Consider the following 19,832-nt stretch of genomic DNA (forward strand, 5'->3'; position numbering starts at 1 on the left):
TGTCTGGGTGCTCAGTGTTTCCTCCCACATCTCAAGGAGGTTAATTGGCCTCTGTAAATTGTCCCTGGTGTGTAGGGAATGGTTGCGAAACTGAGATAACATCGAGCGAGTATGAATAGGTGTTTGATGGTCAACATGGACTTTGTGGGACGATTACATGTTTACATGTAATTTTTCCACTGAAAAAAGACCGGCAATGAACATGAATTAATGCCATTTTAATGTTTGAATATTTAGATTTCTAAGGAGCACTATTGCTCGTCACTATCAAGCTTATACCATATACAAATAAAGATGGGCATTTTATTTTTATTAAACCTCTTAAAGGCAACCAGATATTAATGAAACGTGCACAGGAACACTGTTAATATATTACCTGGAATGCTTTTCCCAGTGGAAAGGTCCTTGCCTCCATCAGAGACTTTCCCATCTATGTAAACTCTCCATGCCCCATCTGTGCTATTCCACGTTGCTGCGATGTGGTGCCAATTGCCATCATTGACTGATGGGCAATCAGTTACTTTTTCCTTACCGTTGACGTAAAACACCCAACTGGTTGGCAGAAAGGGAAATAATTATTAGCTCAGCTCTGAGGCAGTGCCAATCTGCCTGCACCATATCATCAACATGCTAGATTTGAGACAAATGCTGTGAAGACATTATTTTGTAAATCAATTTGTCAATTCCATCCATTTAATATTGCAGGTGTTTAGCACAACCATCATTAGCTGCTTCATCAATAACTTACTCTTCATTACAAGATCAGAAGTGGAATAGTGGAGAACTACTTATAATTGAACAATTTTAAGTTATATTCATAACCCCTCAGATATGGAAGCTGCCCATGACTGTACAAAGAAAGACCTGGTCAATGTTCAAACCAGTGCTGGTTATATGGGAAGTTATATTCAAAGTATTTCCAGCAAGATGGAATCTAACATCCTATCATTTATGATCAATTCCTATAAATTCAGCAAAAACAGCAGAAGCAGGTCAGAGAGGATGGGTATCCTGTGCCTAGTGACTGATTTACTAACTTTCCAAAATCAGTCCGCCATCTACAAGACATATCAGGAGTGTGATGGAATGCTCCCAATTTGTCGGGCTGACAAGCAGTTTGACAAAGCAATCCACTCTATTGATACTCCATTAAATATAGCTCTGTGGTTGCTGGGCATTTTATTCACAAGCCACACCGCAGTCCCTCAGGTTCATCATCAACATTCCTCAATAATATCACCAACTTTTAGCTTCTTAAATTGCCACGAGTGTGTAGGATGCTAAAGTGACTTAGCATAGAACTAGTCAATGGATGATCGATGGTCGTCGGTATTTCCACGCTGTATCTCTAAATTCTAAACTTTATTCGGTAGCATTAATATCAGACAATAGTCATTCAGCTTTATATTGGATATTATAATGTTAAAACATCCTATCAGCATAGTAAAAATATGATTTCAATGAAAATAGATGGGAGTTCGAGGAACAGTAGCCACTGTTATATGATGCTTTTTAGCCAGAACAAATAGACAATTGGATATTTTAATGGCTGGGGATTGGCAATATTTTATTTATCAAGTCTTTAAGGATCATATTATAACATTCTGAGGACGTTTTCAATATTTTATGGTGTGGCATTCGGTTTCTGCCATTGTACTTCCAGTAACTCATGTTTCTGTGCATTCAGCTTCCATTGAAGAAATACAGCTGGGGGTACACAAAATTGCTGGAGGAACTCAGCGGGTGCAGCAGCATCTATGGAGCGAAGGAAATAGGCGACGTTTCGGGCCGAAACGAAGAAATACAGCTGATAGTTTCAACCTCTACATGGTACTTTACACTTTTTGAAAGGAGTAAAGCATAGACCATCCCATGTGATCAATATCATACATTAAGAGTAACTTTTAATTCATGGCTCGGTCTCAGATTCAATTTGTGTAAGGGTTGCATTTGAAGTGAAACGTTTGCGTCTGGGAACAGATTTATTGCCAGCAGCACACATCTTTGAGAATAAAAAGAATTATCACAGGCCCTTAAGATCCCTTTCTAACAGGTGGAAAACAATGAGAATAGCAATTATTTGTTATTAATGTAGAAGAATTTACCCATTGTAATCCGTTAGCAAGAATGCATTGTCGCAGCCATTATCCAAGGCATAAGAAATCGGAGTCCCATAGTTTGTGGTGTCAGAAGATTTCATCCAGAAAGCACAGGTCAGTGCACTGAGTGTTGGCAAGACATTATCCAATAGAACATAGCCATAGATCCCCGAAACATCAAAATCCAGGTTAAAGTTGGAGGACAACTCTACAGAAAGATGACATAATTATCTGATGACATGCAATGAGAAAGCAAAGGTGATTTGACCATTGTTTCAATGTAGAACTACATAGAAAGATAGAAAAATAGGAGCAGGAGTAGGCCATTTGGCCCTTCGAGCCAGCACTGCCATTCAATATGATCATGGCTGACCATCTAAAATCTGTGCCCCGTTCCTGCTTTTTCCCCATATCTTTTGATTCCTTTAGCCCTAAGAGCTAAATCTAACTCTTGTAAACATCCATTGAATTAGCCTTCACTGCCTTCTGTGGCAGAGAATTCCACAGATTCACAACTCTCGGGGTGAAAACGTTTTTCCGAATTTCAGTCCTAAATGGCCTACCCCTTATTCTTAAACTGTGGCCCCTGGTTCTGGACTCCCCTGACACCGGGAACATTTTTCCTGCATCTAGCTTGTCCAATCCTTTAAGAATTTTATATGTTTCTATAAGATCCACTCTCATCCTTCTAAATTCCAGTGAATACAAGCCCAGTCGACCCATTCTTTCATCAAATATCAGTCGCGCCATATTGGGATTAACCTGGAGAACCTTCACTGCACTCCCTCAATAGCAATAATGTCCTTCCTCAAATTAAGTGACTAATATTGCACACAATACTCCAGGTGCGATCTCACCAGGGTCCTGTACAACTGCAATAGGACCTCCTTGCTCGTGAACTCAAAGTAAAGTAAAGTAAGTAAAGTAGCCTTTATTGTCATTCAGACCTTGCGGTCTGAACGAAATTTTGTTGCCTTGCAGTCCTACATATAGTAAAAAATGGCAAAAACACACACAAAAACACAAATTAACATCCACCACAGTGAGTTGAATACTCCTCACTGTGATGGAAGGCAAAAGTCTTAAGTTTTTGTCTCTTTCCTTCTTATTCTCCCTCTGCGCCGAGGCGATCCAGGCTTCCGATGTTGAAAGCCAACATGCCATTAGCTTTCTTCACTGCCTACTGTACCTCCATGCTTACTTTCAGTGGCTGATGTACAAGCATACCAGGTCTCGTTGCACCTCCCCTTTTCCTAATCTGACACCATTCAGATAATAATCTGCCTTCCTGTTCTTGCCACCAAAGCGGATAACCTCACATTTATCCACATTATACTGCATCTGTTATGCATCTCCCCTCTCAACCAACCAATCCAAGTCACCCTGCAGCCTCATAGCATCCTCCTCACAGCTCACATTGCCACCCAGCTTTGTGTCATCCACAAACTTGGAGATGTTACATTTAATCCCCTCATCCAAATCATTAATATATGTTGTAAATAACTGGGGTCCCAGCACTGAGCCTTGTGGCACCTCGTCACACAAACTCAATTAAATTAAAACAGAAATAAAATTGAGGAACTCCAATTTGGGATTGTTGCACGTCAATTAAATACATTTGTTCTGTGCATCTTTTGCATCAGAACTAGAATAATTTCTGATGGAATACTTTTTCTCATCACCTCTGGCATGGAATATGAGAGCAAAGAAGTTTATGTCATGACTCTATACAACACCAGTTAGGAAAGATTAGTAACTAGGTATAGAGTTAGGTAACTGGTAAAAGGACGAGGGTAGAAGATGAATCACCAATTCGAAGAGCTGTGAAGACACAAAACTTCATCATATTTAAAAGGTGCGAGCACTACATGTGTCACGATTGACAAGGCTATAGAACAAAAGTTGCAAAATGGGATTAGGCTGCATTGCGCTCTCTTAGTGAGTAGAAACAATGGGCAGAACAGCCTCATTCCGTGTCAGAACACTCTGCAATCCCGTTATTTATTTTGAAAGTTACATGGAGAGGGTAATGAATTATGAGGCATGAAATAATAGAAGACGGATAAGGAGGCAGCTTTGGATGGACAGTCAACTCAATATTATGCGCTCTACTCTTGTGATCCAGAGTCAACAGCATCTGTCCAGTCCCCAACGCACCCACCCCGCTCCCCACCTCAGAGCTCTTTGTACCATAGCAACTGTTCAGCTTTGGTCAGACATCGTAATGCACTATGAATAAAATTGAGCTGCCCAAGAGTTTACCCATTTCACATCGTGTCCCACTGTAGCCGGGTGGACACTTGCAGATGAATGAGGCCAGTGTGTCGGTACACACCCCCTGGTTCAAGCATGGATTGGACTCGCATTCATTCACGTCGATTTCACAGACCACACCACTGTAGCCTGCAGGACACTGACATCTAAATAAAGAAATCAATAATTAAAAGCTCTCAGAAGCTTTATTTCCAGAATATTTATGAATGGAAACAAAAATATCCGTGAGATGGATTCAACATCAGTACAGCTAAAGCCACATTTATCCCAATGATAGTCAGGCATTTTCCATTTGCTATGCTACGAAATGAAAGGCTGCATTGCTTAAAAGCAAAGGTACACAAAAAAGCTGGAGAAACTCAACGGGTGCAGCAGCATCTATGGAGCGAAGGAAATAGACAATGTTTCGGGCCGAAACCCTTCTTCGGACTGATGGGGGGTGGGGGTGCGGGGAGAAGAAATGAAAAAGGAGGAGGAGCCCAAAGGCTGGTGGATGGGAGGAGACAGCAGGAGAGCTGAGGAAGGGGAGGAGACAGCAAGGACTAACAACATTGGGAGAATTCAATGTTCATGCCCCCAGGATGCAGACTCCCCAAGCGGAATATGAGGTGCTGTTCCTCCAATTTCCGGTGTTGCTCGCTCTGGCCATGGAGGAGACCCAGGACAGAGAGGTCAGATACGCCTAAAAGCAAACTTACCGAATAGCCGCTCTGTCGAAACGCCATCTACCCGAAAGGCAGCGTTGCCTACAGGCCAAAGGACCAACTGCCGCTCAACAGAAACGTCCAATAACGGACTTGACGTTGCCGGGGGGCGGGACTTGTCAGCGATTGGTCCAGACCCCCGCGTCCATTACATCACTGTGAAAGCATGAACATTGTCCCAAACCTACGCTCCACCCGACCAGCAGCCCGCGGAGGGTGGCCGTGGTAGAGTGGGGGCTGTCCCGAGGAATGCACACCTTCGGTCACTTTCAACTTGGTGCTTGGGTACAGACTGCCCAGTCACCTATGGCTTGTGTGGGAAAATGAACCCCACGCTCCGGTCTCACCCTTCTCTCTCCCCTCTTCTCTCACTCCCCCTCTCCCTTCACTCTCTCCCTTCTCCCTCTCCTTTCTTCTCTCTCTCCTCCTCTCTCTCCTCTCTTCACTCTCTCACCCTCTCTCTCCATTCTCTCTCTCTCCCCCTTCCCCCCGCTCTCTCTCCCTTCTCTCTCTCCCCTTTTCTCCCCCTTCTCTCTCACCTCCGTTTCCACCCGCGGGAGCGTCTCACAGTCACTGACTGCGATGCACCACCATCGGACCCCAACCTCCACACCAGGGTGATCCTCCCCCCCTCCCGACCCCCGCACTTTGACACCCACACCAGGGTGATTCACCCTGGCCACGGGGACAGATGGTTTATTTATTACTGTTTCGGTGTTTGCGGAACGCACCAAAGCTCCCACGTTTCGTGCCGAGATCATTCTTCAGAGTGCGTCTGAAGAGTCTCGACCCGAAACTCCACCCATTCCTTCTCTCCAGGGATGCTGCCTCTTCAGCTGAGTTACTCCAGCATTTTGTGTCTCTCTTTGGTGTGACAGTTGTGTCATTTCATCGGCTTCGTGTATTGCGCGCCCAGGAGAGGCGCTGGACATGCCGCTTGCATCTATTCAATCAAGTGCGCTCAAATTGAAATCCCACATCTTTGCGAGGGAGGGGTGGAATAGATGTAATCACCGGCTAAAACAAAGGCCGTTAGGACAGGGAAATAATGCCACCAGTTAATTAACCATGTTCCCGAATGTAAGAACGATTTATACATGTAATACATGAAAACATTTATACATGGTTAATTAACATCACGCATTCCTTCTCTGCCTGTCCCGCTGAGTTTCTCCAGCTTTTTGTGTCCATCTTCAGAATCCTTTACAGTTCACTTGCGAGGCAATCGTCCTCACCTGAAGTTATTGATACCATCAATGCAGGACCCTCCATTCAGACAAGGCAGGCTGGCGCAGTCATTGATGTTAACCTCACATGTGTCACCCCGGAAACCTGGCCGGCATGCACACTGAAATCCACCAATCACGTTGTGGCATGTGCCATTGTTGAGGCATGGTGTCATCAGGCATTCATTGATATCCAGTTCACATTGGGCTCCTGGGAAGAATAGGAAAGAATGACCACAACCACAACCACAATGAGAATGCGATTTATGAAATCAGAAGTAGAACTTATGAAATCTCTCCTAATGGAGCCTAGAAATCATCCCTACTTTCTGAATTTATTTGCCTCTACAATTGTAGGCTGCATTTTGGGGGGGCTACGCTGTCATCTACAATTCAGAAACTGGTGGGTTCAAATCCCATCCCTGAGACCAGACCACAAAGATCTCAGTTGTTTAAGGGATTGCTCCATTGATAAGGATGCCATTTTTTCTGAAACACTAAACATATATATTAGCATGTGTAGGAAGGACCTGCAGATGCTGGTTTAAACCGAAACTAGGCCCAACATGCTGGAGTCATTCAGCCGGACAGGCAACATCTCTGGAGAGAAGGAATGGGTGACGTGTCATCATAATATTAGCATATTAGCTCTGTTGGCTAAACATGCCCCATTTTCTTTATTCTCTTACATGGTGTGAGGAATACTGATCATTTCTATTTACTATTGGGAAAGAAGTGAGGGGGCACTGAGGGGGTGGTTAAGAATCAACTGGTCCAGTATGGTGCTGCAGTCATATATAGGCTGAGGTTGGCAGGTTTCCATCTCAAAAGAATGAGGGAACCATTTGGGTTTTTAATCAAATTTCAATAATTCTAGTTCTATGGTATTTTTTACTTTCAGGTAAATTGATCAATTGGCTGATCAATCATTCAGCAATAACGGGAATGGCTGTGATGAAGTAAAAATATATTGTTACATAATTAAAATGAGCACAGGAATTATATGACCACAGAGAAGGTAAAATGTCAGCAGTTCTTCTGTGCTCATGCCAGCCTGATACGTACAAGTTGTCAAGTCAGAAAGTTTTCTAAGATTGAAACATTGTAGACATAAACAAGATTTACAAGGATGAGACCAAAATTGCGAAGTCATGGAATTGACCAGGCTCGGCATCTTACCCTGGAAATAAGCCAAGGGTTTTAGTTGGATAACATGGAGAAGAAATTTCAAACTAAAATTAAACTAGGAATTGTAAACACAAGATAATCACCAATTAATTCAACAGAAAAATGAACATTGCTCAAGGAATGGGGGGAATGTGGAAATGATTCCCACATGGAGTAGCCGGGGTGAATAACAGCTGCATTTAGGGAACAACTGAATAAATATAACAGGGAGAAAAGAATAGAAGTGTACGCTGGGTGGAAGAAAAGTAAATGTGGAGCCTAGAAACAAGCAGGGACCCCTTGGACTTGGGCAGCACAGTGACACAGCCACAGAGTTGCTTCCTTACAGCGTGACAGACCAGCGTTCGATCGTAACTGTCTGTACGGAGTTTGTACGTGCTCCGGTTTGCTCCCAAACCAAAAACATACAGGTTTGTAAGTTAATTGACCTGCAAATTATCCCTAGTGAGTAGGATAGTGCTAGTGTATGGGGTGATCGCTGGTCGACGCAGACTTAATGGGCCAAAGGGCCGCACTTTCCACACTAAAGTCTAAAGACTTAATCGGATGTGTCATCTATATTTTCTATCTAATCACTTCAATAACATACCATAACTGGTGCTTCTGAAATTCTCTGCACACTATTGATCTTAGAATACAACAAAACTGGTCAATCATTGAATAAACCATAGACTGTTACTTATTTCTCCACAGAAGAATTATTTTCCAAAAGGTGCAGTGAATTGAATAAAAGTTTACCTTTGAACTCATGAGTGCATTTGCAATAATAAGCATTAATCCCATCAATGCATTTTCCTTCATTGAGGCATGGTTGGGAGATGCATTCATTCAGCGCTTCTTCACAGAATTGACCTGGAAAATACCCACACAAGATTTTGGCGTGGACATTTTGGCTTGCCATTCAGCTCAAAGACAGCCAGTCACAAAGATTTAGTGGAATGCCCACTTCCATTTTTCTCTGTTCCAACATCACTGTTTAATAATAAATATTTATTAGCCAGGAACAATTAATTAGTAGATGGCGCAACCTATCAGAATGAAGAATCTTCAGAAGGAAATAAAAATTAAAGATTGTAATTAATATTTTACAGTGAAATGCTATACAGTTTGGGGCATACTTTTGAAATAAGGGCAGAAGATGAATTATCAAAATAGCTTTAAATTATATTTAAATATTTTTAAATAATAGAGTATTTGTATCATGGAATGGAGGGAATAATGCTCAACATATAAATATAACCTATTACTTACAAAGAGGTTGCTTGGTAATATAGTCTAATAATTTATTTAAAGATTCTGTTATCCCTCATTCATATAGTGCTAAATGTAACAATGAAGCCATCCGAAGGGAAAAAGGAGAAAGCCCTGTTTCTTTCTTGTTGGAGGGTTATGATTTATGTCATGAAACATGAAAGGAATTTTCTTCTGAAATGATTTCCTGGACTCCTTGCCAAAGACAATTACTAAGAAAATATGACATGTTTTAAATAAAATGCAGAAAATGAATTTTTCAGTTTTACCCATTGGCCTTTGAAATTGACAAGCAATCGCTTCTATTGATACGTGCAATTATAGTCTATTAAAAAAATGAAGCATATAGCCTTTAGTATTTTTAGCTTGAGGTAACAAAAATAATCACTTTTATTTTTGAAAATTCTATTGGGGAAATTTTTTGTCTTTTTCCCCCAAACCCAAAAAGTTCCAAACCCCCTTTTCCCCATTGAACAAACGATTCCTGTAACATTATTTTCTATAACACGTGATTTGTTAAGAACATAACAATTCCATTGCAGCAGAGCTAATGCACAGGTCTGAAACTGTGCAGGGAATCTACTCTTTCTTGTTATGTCAGCGGTAGAAATTAATGAGAGGTGACTTACCCATAAAACCAGGCTGACACAAGCACACAAACCTTCCAATTCCATCCTGGCATGCTGCATTATTGTGGCAGGGGTCTGAAGCACACTCGTTGATATTTGTTTCACAGTTGGTACCTAATACACAACACACCATATAAATGAGATGCTCCTCAGTCTGCAGTGTGCGGAAGAATGGTGTGTGGAAATATTGCACCCACCTGCAAATCCAGGCTGACACACACAAACATATCCAGATCCAATACTTTCACAGCTTCCATTATGTTGACATGGGTGCAGGAAACAATCATTGAACTCCTTCATTGAAAAGAGGAAAAGAAAACAAGAGTCAAGAGTCAAGAGAGTTTATTGTCATGTGTCCCAGATAGGACAATGAAATTCTTGCATTGCTGCAGCACGACAGGATATTGTAGTCATAAATACAGAACAGATCAGTGTGTCCATATACCATAATATATATATATATATATATATATATATATCAGTAAACAATTACTATATATATATATATATCAGTAAACAATTACTCAATTCGCAAATTTAGTCTTCAAAACATTCTTAAATCTTATAATAAGACCATAAATCATAGGAGCAAAATTAATAATACTTGGAATATCAGAACAAAGCTTAACACTCACAACAAACGAAAGAAATTTCCTCAATTACAGTATAATAACCGGAAAAAAATTAATATTAAAATTTTGGAAAGGCCCTACAACCCCCACAATTAAAATGTGGATTACGGAAATGTCGGAGACCCTATACTTAGAAAGAATTAGACGTCTTAATGGACAAACAAGATCTTTTCCATAAAATTTGGGCTCCATTCATTAACTATCTGAAGGGATAGATTGGCACAGCACGAGGACCCAGCTGAAACTTGAACTCAGGAACAGATGAAAAGCTATACTTTATAACCTACGAACCTATCTCCATTGATGTATTACAGGTAACCCATTCCACCTCCCTTGTTTTTCTGTTGTTTTTTTTTTTTTTTTTTTTTTTTTTTTGGCTTTCTTTTTTATTTGTAACTTTCTACCCTCTCTTTTTCTCGCTTTCTATAAAAAATAAAAATACTAGAAGCAGAAGTAATTGATAATGGAAAATTTTAATAATGTATGACTGACGTATATGAAAAGTTTTTTTTTTACTATAATATGTAACTACATTTTATAATATGTCTACTTCTAATAAATAAATAAATTTAAAAAAAATAAAAAATCATAGGAGCAGAATTAGGAGATTCGGCCCATTCTCCAACCTTCTCCCTATAACCTTTGACACCCTGACAAATCAGTAACCTATCGAATATCCAATGACTTGGGCTCCACTGCCATCTGTGGCAATGAATTCCACAGATTCATCACCCTCTGGCTAAAGATATTCATCATAGAACTGTGTCCCCACATTCCTCAATCCCTTGCTCTGCAACATTGCCCAAGGCTCTGCCTTTCAGCCCATCATGTCCATGTGGGTCCCAGGGAGCAATCCCACAGTTCGATTCCCCCTCCTTATTTCACTGCACCTCATTTTCTCTTAAACCTGGTCGTCCATTCCATACAATTCTACACCATGGGATCATTTACAGTCGCCAATTAATGAACCAGCATATTGTTGAGACATGGGAGGAAACCGCGGCACCTGGAGGAGACCACATGGTCCTTGGGAGAACACACAAACTCCACACAAAACCCAAGGCTAGGATTGAACACAGATTCCTGAAGTTGTGAGGCAGCAGCACCAACTGCTGTATCAGCGAGCCCCTCCTCCCCCTCACTATTTCCCATGTGATCAAATTGTTTAATCAGTCCTCCTTGTGTGAAATTCAGGGATTGCACCTGAAGCTTTTATGGGAATTATCTACAAGTACCAAAGTTGGATTTGACATTTCTGGTTTCACGTGGAAAACAAAGTAGTCTTGTTATAGGACCTCATGATAATGGTTGGATATGTTGCATCCAGAATAATATGGCAGCCATAAGCTGACACATCAAATGCAGAACTGAGGAAGTGCCACACTTGCAGAGGTAGTGTCTTTTAAACTGAGGCTCTGTCTGCCTACCAAGGTCAAAGAAATCTCCTTGCTTTCCTTATCAGATGTATTGCTCAGTCAATATGTTTATAAACAGATTATTTGGCAATTATCATATGCCTCGGTTCATACTTTGGTTGCCATGTTTCCTACTTTGCATTGATTATGAATTATAACGTGCTAACATTTTGATAGGTGCAATATAAATGCAGAACTTTGTGGCCGTGATCAATGAACCAACGCAAATCTTGTAAAAGTAGAATTTAGACTCTGGAGCAAGCTCTAACAATTCCTGTGCCCTGCACCCATAGGACAAGCAGAGCCAGGAGATGAAATGCTGTCATATGTGGTCACAGGTTGTAGAAGTAAAAGTGAATTTATCAACAAAATCTAAATAACACAGGCATATTCGAAATATCAATCTTTGATATTGTGAGAAAATATTTTCAGAGATAATTGAATTTTAATGAAATACAATGATGCAAAGCCATTGGTTTATGGAATCGGTACATCAGAGAAAGAAAGTATTTTGCCTGTTGAGACCGTGCCAGTTCTTTGCAGAAAAGTCCAGTCAGTCACTTTCTCCCACGTTTAATCCAGAGCCCTGCGGATATTTTACCTTCAAATCCTTTTTCCTTATATTTCATAAAATCGTGAAAGGATTTGTATCCACCATACTTTCAGGCAGTGCATTCCAGATCTGAAGAACTTACTGTGTAAAGATTTTTATTCTCTAGCGTTCAAATAGATGTTCCTAAAAACCGTAAGATCATAAACCATAAGAACCCTCTGGCAAAAGAAATTCCTTCTTATCTCCATTCCAAATGCAGTTACCCAAAGTTACTTCTTCGGAACGTATCCAGTTAATACCTCTATCATATCATAAGCGAATGGCATGTTGGCCTTTATAACAAGAGGATTTGAGCATAGGAGCAAAGAGGTCCTTCTGCAGTTGTATAGGGCCCTAGTGAGACCACACCTGCAGAAGTGTGTGCAGTTTTGGTCCCCTAATTTGAGGAAGGACATTCTTGCTATTGAGGGAGTGCAGCGTAGGTTCTCAAGGTTAATTCCCGGGACGGCGGGACGTCATATGTTGAGAGAATAGACAATAGACAATGGGTGCAGAAGTAGGCCATTCGGCCCTTCGAGCCAGCACCGCCATTCAATGTGATCATGGCTGATCATTCCCAATTAGTACCCCGTTCTTGCCTTCTCCCCATATCCCCTGACTGCTATTTTTAAGTGCCCTATCTAGCTCATTCTTGAAAACAGCCAGAGAACCTGCCTCCACCGCCCTCTGAGGCAGAGAATTCCACAGACTCACAACTCTCTGAGAAAAAGTGTTTCCTCGTCTCCGTTCTAAATGGAGCAGCTGGTCTTGTACACTTTGGAGTTTAGAAGGATGAGAGGATATCTTATTGAAACATATAAGATTATTAAGGGTTTGGACACATTAGAGGCAGGAAACATGTTCCCAATGTTGGGGGAGTCCAGAACCAGGGGCCACAGCTGAAGAATAAGGGGTAAGCCATTTAGAACGAAGACGAGGAAACACTTTTTCTCACAGAGAGTTGTGATTCTGTGGAATTCTCTGCCTCAGAGGGCGGTGGAGGCGGGTTCTCTGGATACTTTCAAGAGAGAGCTAGATAGGGCTCTTAAATATAGCGTAGTCAGGGGATATGGGGAGAAGGCAGGAACGGGGTTCTGATTGGGGATGATCAGCCATGATCACATTGAATGGCGGTGCTGGCTCGAAGGGCCGAATGGCCTACCCCTGCACCTATTGTCTATTGTCTATCATATTGGATCATATGCAATGTAGCACATTAATGAAGTGATTCGCATTTGAATATTTTTATTCAGATCTCACCTGGCTTACTCTCGATTTTGGTCTGCTCTCCAAAGGTGTTGGTATTAGTAGGCTGGCAGTTTCTGGTATATGTCCAGAATTGAAACCTTGGAAAGAAAAATAATATTGTTTTGTGTTTGTTTACCAGATATTTTAGTTGCCTGTCACTGTTGTCATTTAACTTAGAAAAAAAAGTGTGTCTTGTCCTTACCAGAGCAGTCGGTGTGGGAGGTGGTACCAGTGACCGTGGTTGTTCCGTAGAATGGACAGGCTAGACAGAACGACTTCCCTGCGTTGGGTTGATAGTAATCTCTGGGACAAGGGTAGCATGGCATTATCCCAGAGCGGGAAACGTGACCTGCAGCACACGGCACTACGCATATGGAAAAAAGTAAGCTTTCAAAATTCAATGCACTCACTTTATTGAACAGAAACCATGAGTTCTATATTTTCTTCAAGCAATCTTGCTCCCCCTAGGGGAGCTTCTCAACATTACAACACCCGAGGCTCTCATCACTGGGCCAGTCTGAGCACATAGAAGATGGGAAGCAGTTCAAAAGGGAACTGCAGATGCTGGAATATCGAAGGTACACAAAATTGCTGGGGAAACTCAGCGGGTGCAGCAGCATCTATGGAGCGAAGGAAATAGGCGACGTTTCGGGCCGAAACCCTTCTTCAGTCTGAAGAAGGGTTTCGGCAAGGTTCGGCCCGAAACGTCGCCTATTTCCTTCGCTCCATAGATGCTGCTGCACCCGCTGAGTTTCCCCAGCAATTTTGTGTACCGAAGATGGGAAGCATCTCACTTTGTGGAGTCATTATTTACTGGGACATTGGCAAGACTATGGGAATACGAAGGACAACTAACATTATATGTCATTAAAGCAAAGTCTTACTTTGTCATTAGTTACTTGGGTAACTGTGTATTAATTGTTTTTTGGTCGAAACCCGCTTGCTGGATGAATTCAGGCAGTTTTAAATTCTTATAACATCAGACATTTTGCCTTTTACAGATATGATTAGCATTTAAAAATCAAAGATGTGGAAAGCTGAAATAAACCATAAAATACTGGAAAAACTCAGCAGCTCAAGCATCACTATGGAAGCAATAACCAGCAATGATTCCAGTCAGTTTTCAGAACTAAATTAGTCTAAGAGGCAGAGAAGGTGGTAGAGGGCAAATGGAATGTTTATTTTAGGTTGAGCTAGACTGTATAAAAAGTCTTTATAGACTGTATAACAATCTGTAGACTGTATAAAAATAAACTCTTGTATTAACATTGCACTTCCACGAGTTTGGGACACAATCCAAATACATTGGAGCAAATGCAGCCCAGTCCATCACACAGACCAGACTTTCCTCCATTGACTCCATCTACAATGTTATCAAAGACTTCTCCGACCCTAGTCTTGTGTTCTTCTCCCCGCTCCCATCTGGCGGAAGGCACAGAAGCTTGAAAGCGTGCACCCCCAGACTCAGGAACAGCTTCTTTTTCTCTGTTATCAGGCCTCTGAATGGTCCTCCATAAGTTATGGTATAGCCTGATTCACCTCTATCCCATTGTACTTTGTCTATTGAACCGATGCACTACAATGCTGACAACTATATTCTGCACTCTGTATCTTGCCCTTTGCTCTACCTACTACACTTAAAATTGTACTTGAAATTGATTTGATTGTATTTAATTACAGTATTATTTGATCTGATTGGATAGCATGCAAAACATTTTTTTCAATGTACCTCGGTACATGTGACAATAGTAAACGTAAATATAAACCTAAAGTACTTTTGATGAAGGTAGTCACTGCTGCAATGTAGGAAGCATGCCGGCAGTTAGTGGACAGCAAGCTCTCACTATCAACAACAGGATAGACCAAGTAATAGATTTTTGTGATGTTGATTTATATACCATCATTGGCCCAGAGATCAGCTCTGTGTGTTTCAATGAAATAATGTCATGGTATATTTTAAACCTACTTGAAGGGTCAGTTAGTTTGACTGAAGGGTGTCATTCCTTTGATCCCCCAAAGAGGTCAGCTCAGTTTCCGTTACAATTGCAACTGGACTGGGGCTTATGCCCCCAAGCTTCTGACTTGGGGCTGAATAAATGCTTGAAACAGAGCTAATGTTTTAATATTGCTCAAGACCTACCTCCACATTCAGAAACCTCAGTGGCTCCTGTTTTCACTGTGGTCAATTTTTCAGGACACTGAAGACAACTCTTTGCACTATAGTCAGGCTGAAAGGTTCCCAATGGGCATGATTCACAAGTTTCCAGGCCATTTGGAGAGTAGGTTCCAGGCTTACACTGACCTAGTTAAGGTGAAAAAAGCCAGTGTATTTCAAAATAGACAACATAAGGTAAATCAAAAAAGTCTTATTTCTGCATACTTTAGAAATAATCCATACATCTGTGTTCAATTTTACTCTTTGAGTGTTTATTCAAAAGGGGAAATAAGAACTTAATCATTAATTATTTGGATGGAGTTCAAGGCAAATCATATTTATCTTAGAATTTGTTCAGAATTTCACTTATTGATGACAGTTTTCTGCACTTTGAGGTCAACGCATCATAATATTATTTTAACCTGATTTATATTAGCGGGTTTTGGTATAATTCATGGGGATGACTGTACATTTGGAATTTAAAAGAAGCACACAGTTTGGGCACTGACATGGGGTTCAAAGACTGAGAGGTTATTGATGGTAAGATCCAAAACTCAGGAATGTGGTTTCCTCTACTTTTGTGCCTATATTAAGGGTTGTGACACTTCCAACGTAAAGACAATCAGTGAGGTGCATGAATTGCCAGTATGCTCAAATTTCATCTGCCTTCCAGTAATGGTGGAAAAGCTCTCTTGTTCCACTTAGAAGTATATAAAATTATGAGAGGCATAAATAAGGTAGACGGTCAGAATCTTTCTTCTTGGGTCAGCGACCAGAGGGCATAGCTTTAAGGTGAGAAGGGCAAAGTTGCAGGGAAACGTATGGGGCAAATGTCTTTACACATAGGGCGGTGGGTCCTGGAATACGTTGTCAGGACTGGTGGTGGAGGTAGATGAGATTAGTTTATCTTGCCATCATGTACAACGAGATCTGGGGGGTCCTTGTTCTCCAAATCTGGGTCTCCAAATTTGAAGAAGGACATTCTTGCTATTGAGGGAGTGCAGCGTAGGTTCATGAGGTTAATTCCCAGGATGGCGGGACTGTCATATGCAGATAGAATGGAGCGGCTGGGCTTGTACACTCTGGAATTTAGAAGAATGAGAGGGGATCGTATTGAAACATATAAGATTATTATTAAGTGTTTGGACATGCTGGAGGCAGGAAACATGTTCCTGATGTTAGGGGAATCCAGAACCAGGGGCCACAGCTTAAGAATAAGGAGCAAGCCATTTGGAACGGAGAAGAGGAAAAACTTTTCCCCACAGAGGGTTGTGAACCTGTGGAATTCTCTGCCTCAGAAGGCAGTGGAGGCCAATTCTCTGTATGGTTTCAAGAGAGAGTTAGATCGAGCTCTTAAAGATAGCGGAGTCAGGGGATATGGCGAGAAGGCAGGAACGGGGTACTGATTGTGGATGATCAGCCATGATCATATTGAATGGTGGTGTTGGCTCGAAGGGCCAAATGGCCTACTGCACCTATTGTCTATTGTTGGACATGGACATTGTGGGTTGAAGATCCTATTCCCGTGCTGTTCTTTTATATGTTCTGTGTTATTAAAGTTCACCCAGGCCGGTGTCTGTAAACAGTTTGCCTCACCCTTGCATTCATCCGTTCTCCTGCTGTGCATGTACTCAGTCGATGTTCCAGTGGGGCACATCTTACATTCCAGTTGTCCCTCCAGATTCTGATAAGACCCGATCCAGCAGCTCTCACAAGCCATGTGCTCCAGAGAGTAAAAGGTCCCCACCGGGCAATTCACTATAAGATTTTGCACAGAGCAGAGAGAGATCGTAAGACATCATTCAAAAGGCACCGTCAATTTATTTGAACTGTAGTACCAAAAACAATTTTAACCTAGCCATCCCTGAAGTAGAGCACATCAGTGCATTTCTGGGTTTTATATCCTCTTACAAGCCAAGCTCAGCTTCAACATCAAAAGGAGGGAATTTTGAGTTGTATGTTACACCAGTTTTGCACCAGATTCAGTGGCGGAGGTTTTTGTTGAAATGATACCCGTCATTACTAAAACAGTTTGTGTTTGTGTGCCTACAAACTCACAATCTTTTCAGATAAATTACACTGAATTAGATCTTGAATCCCCTTTTTCCAAATGAATGTTTCCTGGTAAATAGGCGAATTTGGAACTCAGCACATAATTGCTAGGTCCCAATCTCACTGCCTGAGCTCTGCAGTGATTTTTTGGATGTCATGCTGTCAGGTCCTGCTGAGGTGACACAGCATTTACCCTGTGCCACATGGAGCCCATTCAAATAACTAGTAATAGTGGGGTAATAATGAGGCTACAGGGAAGAAAGGTAAAAAGGAGGGATATGACTGCTTATGTGACTTAGCTCCCTGCAACTGTTCATGGTGCCATATCCCAGGTGCAGGACAGGTTCAGTCAGCATGTCTGAATTAAACGACTGGCACTGGTCAGCCTGGGATTACCAGCAGCAATTGTGGGCAGTGGGCTTCACTCAGGTAAATCCAGATCATTATTAGATCTCATCATTCTGCCTGCTGAAGATGTGAGTGAATAAACTTCTCCCAATTACGTTGGTCCAGGAGTATGACTAAATGTCATGATTTCCTTCTCTAATATTCTGAGGGTGCTATTGTTAGATGGCAGAAGCAGTTTATAGGTACTGACACCACAAAACAGTAAGTGTGCCTGGAGCCTCTGTCAGCTCTCTGTAGAACATACATCTAGACCATTTTCCCATGAAGTCTTCTCCTTAATCTAGACAGCTGATGCAAATTTAAATAATTATTTCCAAAATCTGCATTGGTTCTTCATGTGCTGATAAGGGATAGAGGGAAGATTTATGTTTATCTCAGAGTCATAGAGTAATACAGTGTGGAAACAGGCCCATCAGCCCAACTCGCCCACACCAGCCAACAATGTCCCAGCTACCCTAGTCCCACTTGCCTGCGCTTGGTCCATAATCCTCCAAACCTGTCCGATCCATATACCTGTCCAACTGTTTCTTAAATGATGAGATAGTCCCAGCATTTTTATCTACCTTTGGCTTCCTATTAAATCTTTTCCCCTTCACCTTGAACCTATATCCTCTGATCCTCGATTCCCCCACTCTGGGTAAAAGACTCTACATCTACCCGATCTATTCCTCTCATGATTTTGTATACCTCAATAAGATCTCCCCTCATCCTCCTATGCTCCATGGAATTGAGACCCAGCCTACTCAACCTCTCCCCATAGCTCACACCCTCTAGTCCTGGCAACATCCTTGTAAATATTTTCTGAACCCTTTCAAGCTTGACAATATCTTTCCTATAACATGGTGCCCAGAACTGAACACAATATTCTAAATGCGGTCTCACCAACATCTTATACAACTGCAACATGACCTCCCAACTTCTCTACTTAATACTCTGACTGATCAAGGCCAAAGTGCCAAATGCCTTTTTGACCACCTTATCCACCTGTGACAACCTTCTCTAATTTATATCAGCAAAACTAAAATTGCTGATGCTAGAAATCTGTGATGGCAACAGAAAATGCTGGACATAATCACCAAGTCAGATGGCATCTGAGGAAAGAAAAGAGAGTTAACATTTAGAGTTGATCATAAATCTGGCCTTGATTTCTAGATCTCTGAAATAGTTTAATCCTCAAACTGTCAACATTTTATGACATATTTAAGTATCTCAGTAATTAAGAATAGTTACTTATTGTTATCTGAACCCTGTGGGATTCTGTTGATGAACATGAGACAAATTATAAAGGGACAAATTCTTGATATAAAGGTTTGAGAAAAGGCTCACGATTTAAACTATTTGATTTTTCGGGATTATCTTTATATGCATCTACAATTAATCGCTGCATTTATATAGAACCTCGTCCACATTAAAACACCAATGTTTGTCACAGGAGCATGATCAAATAAAACCTGATAACAATCTACTTGGGGAGATATTACGATATTAAAAACTTAGCAAAGAAGTAGGCTTTAAAGAGGGCTTTAAAAGAAGGAGGAGTGGCAGAAAAGTTTTGGTAGGGAATTCCTAACTTTAGCTGAAAATACAGTTGTCAATAATGAAGCGATGAATGTCCAACTTATTACAGGGGAAGCAAGAAAGAGTAGCCAGATACTGGAGCTAGACCAATGGAAGATCGAGTTGATTCTCACAGTGAGATTCACCTGAGGAAGGTAAATGGAAAATATTACTCTCAGTGTGGTGGAAGCTCTGGGCTTCTTTGAACTTTAGTGACGAGAATCCCTATTTATGACATACTTCTAGCAGTGGAGAAGACAAAAACCATTTTTTAAATTTTTATTTTATTTAACCTTTATTTAACCAGGAGAAGTCTCATTGAGATTAAAAATCTCTTTTACAAGAGAGTCCTGGCCAAGACAGGCAGCATCAGGACAATTAGGGCACGGGAACTAACACTAC

General features: G+C 41.3%; 1 protein-coding gene across 5 annotated transcripts in view; it reads right to left on the bottom strand.

Annotated features, from left to right (window-relative positions):
- svep1 (sushi, von Willebrand factor type A, EGF and pentraxin domain containing 1) overlaps positions 1-19,832 on the bottom strand; it is a 159,876-nt gene that overhangs the window by 59,981 nt on the left and 80,063 nt on the right. For all 5 annotated transcript variants that reach the window (XM_033018157.1, XM_033018158.1, XM_033018156.1 and 2 more), the window contains 11 exons: positions 17,010-17,171; positions 15,399-15,560; positions 13,461-13,622; positions 13,271-13,356; positions 9,569-9,665; positions 9,372-9,485; positions 8,230-8,343; positions 6,313-6,514; positions 4,362-4,519; positions 2,106-2,307; positions 377-552 (listed from right to left, as the gene is read on the bottom strand). In XM_033018157.1, coding sequence (XP_032874048.1) covers positions 377-552; positions 2,106-2,307; positions 4,362-4,519; positions 6,313-6,514; positions 8,230-8,343; positions 9,372-9,485; positions 9,569-9,665; positions 13,271-13,356; positions 13,461-13,622; positions 15,399-15,560; positions 17,010-17,171 — 1,635 coding nt within the window. The remainder of the gene's footprint in view (positions 1-376; positions 553-2,105; positions 2,308-4,361; positions 4,520-6,312; positions 6,515-8,229; positions 8,344-9,371; positions 9,486-9,568; positions 9,666-13,270; positions 13,357-13,460; positions 13,623-15,398; positions 15,561-17,009; positions 17,172-19,832) is intronic.

The sequence above is a fragment of the Amblyraja radiata genome, chromosome 3 (assembly GCF_010909765.2).
Source record: "Amblyraja radiata isolate CabotCenter1 chromosome 3, sAmbRad1.1.pri, whole genome shotgun sequence".
NCBI lineage: Eukaryota > Metazoa > Chordata > Chondrichthyes > Rajiformes > Rajidae > Amblyraja > Amblyraja radiata.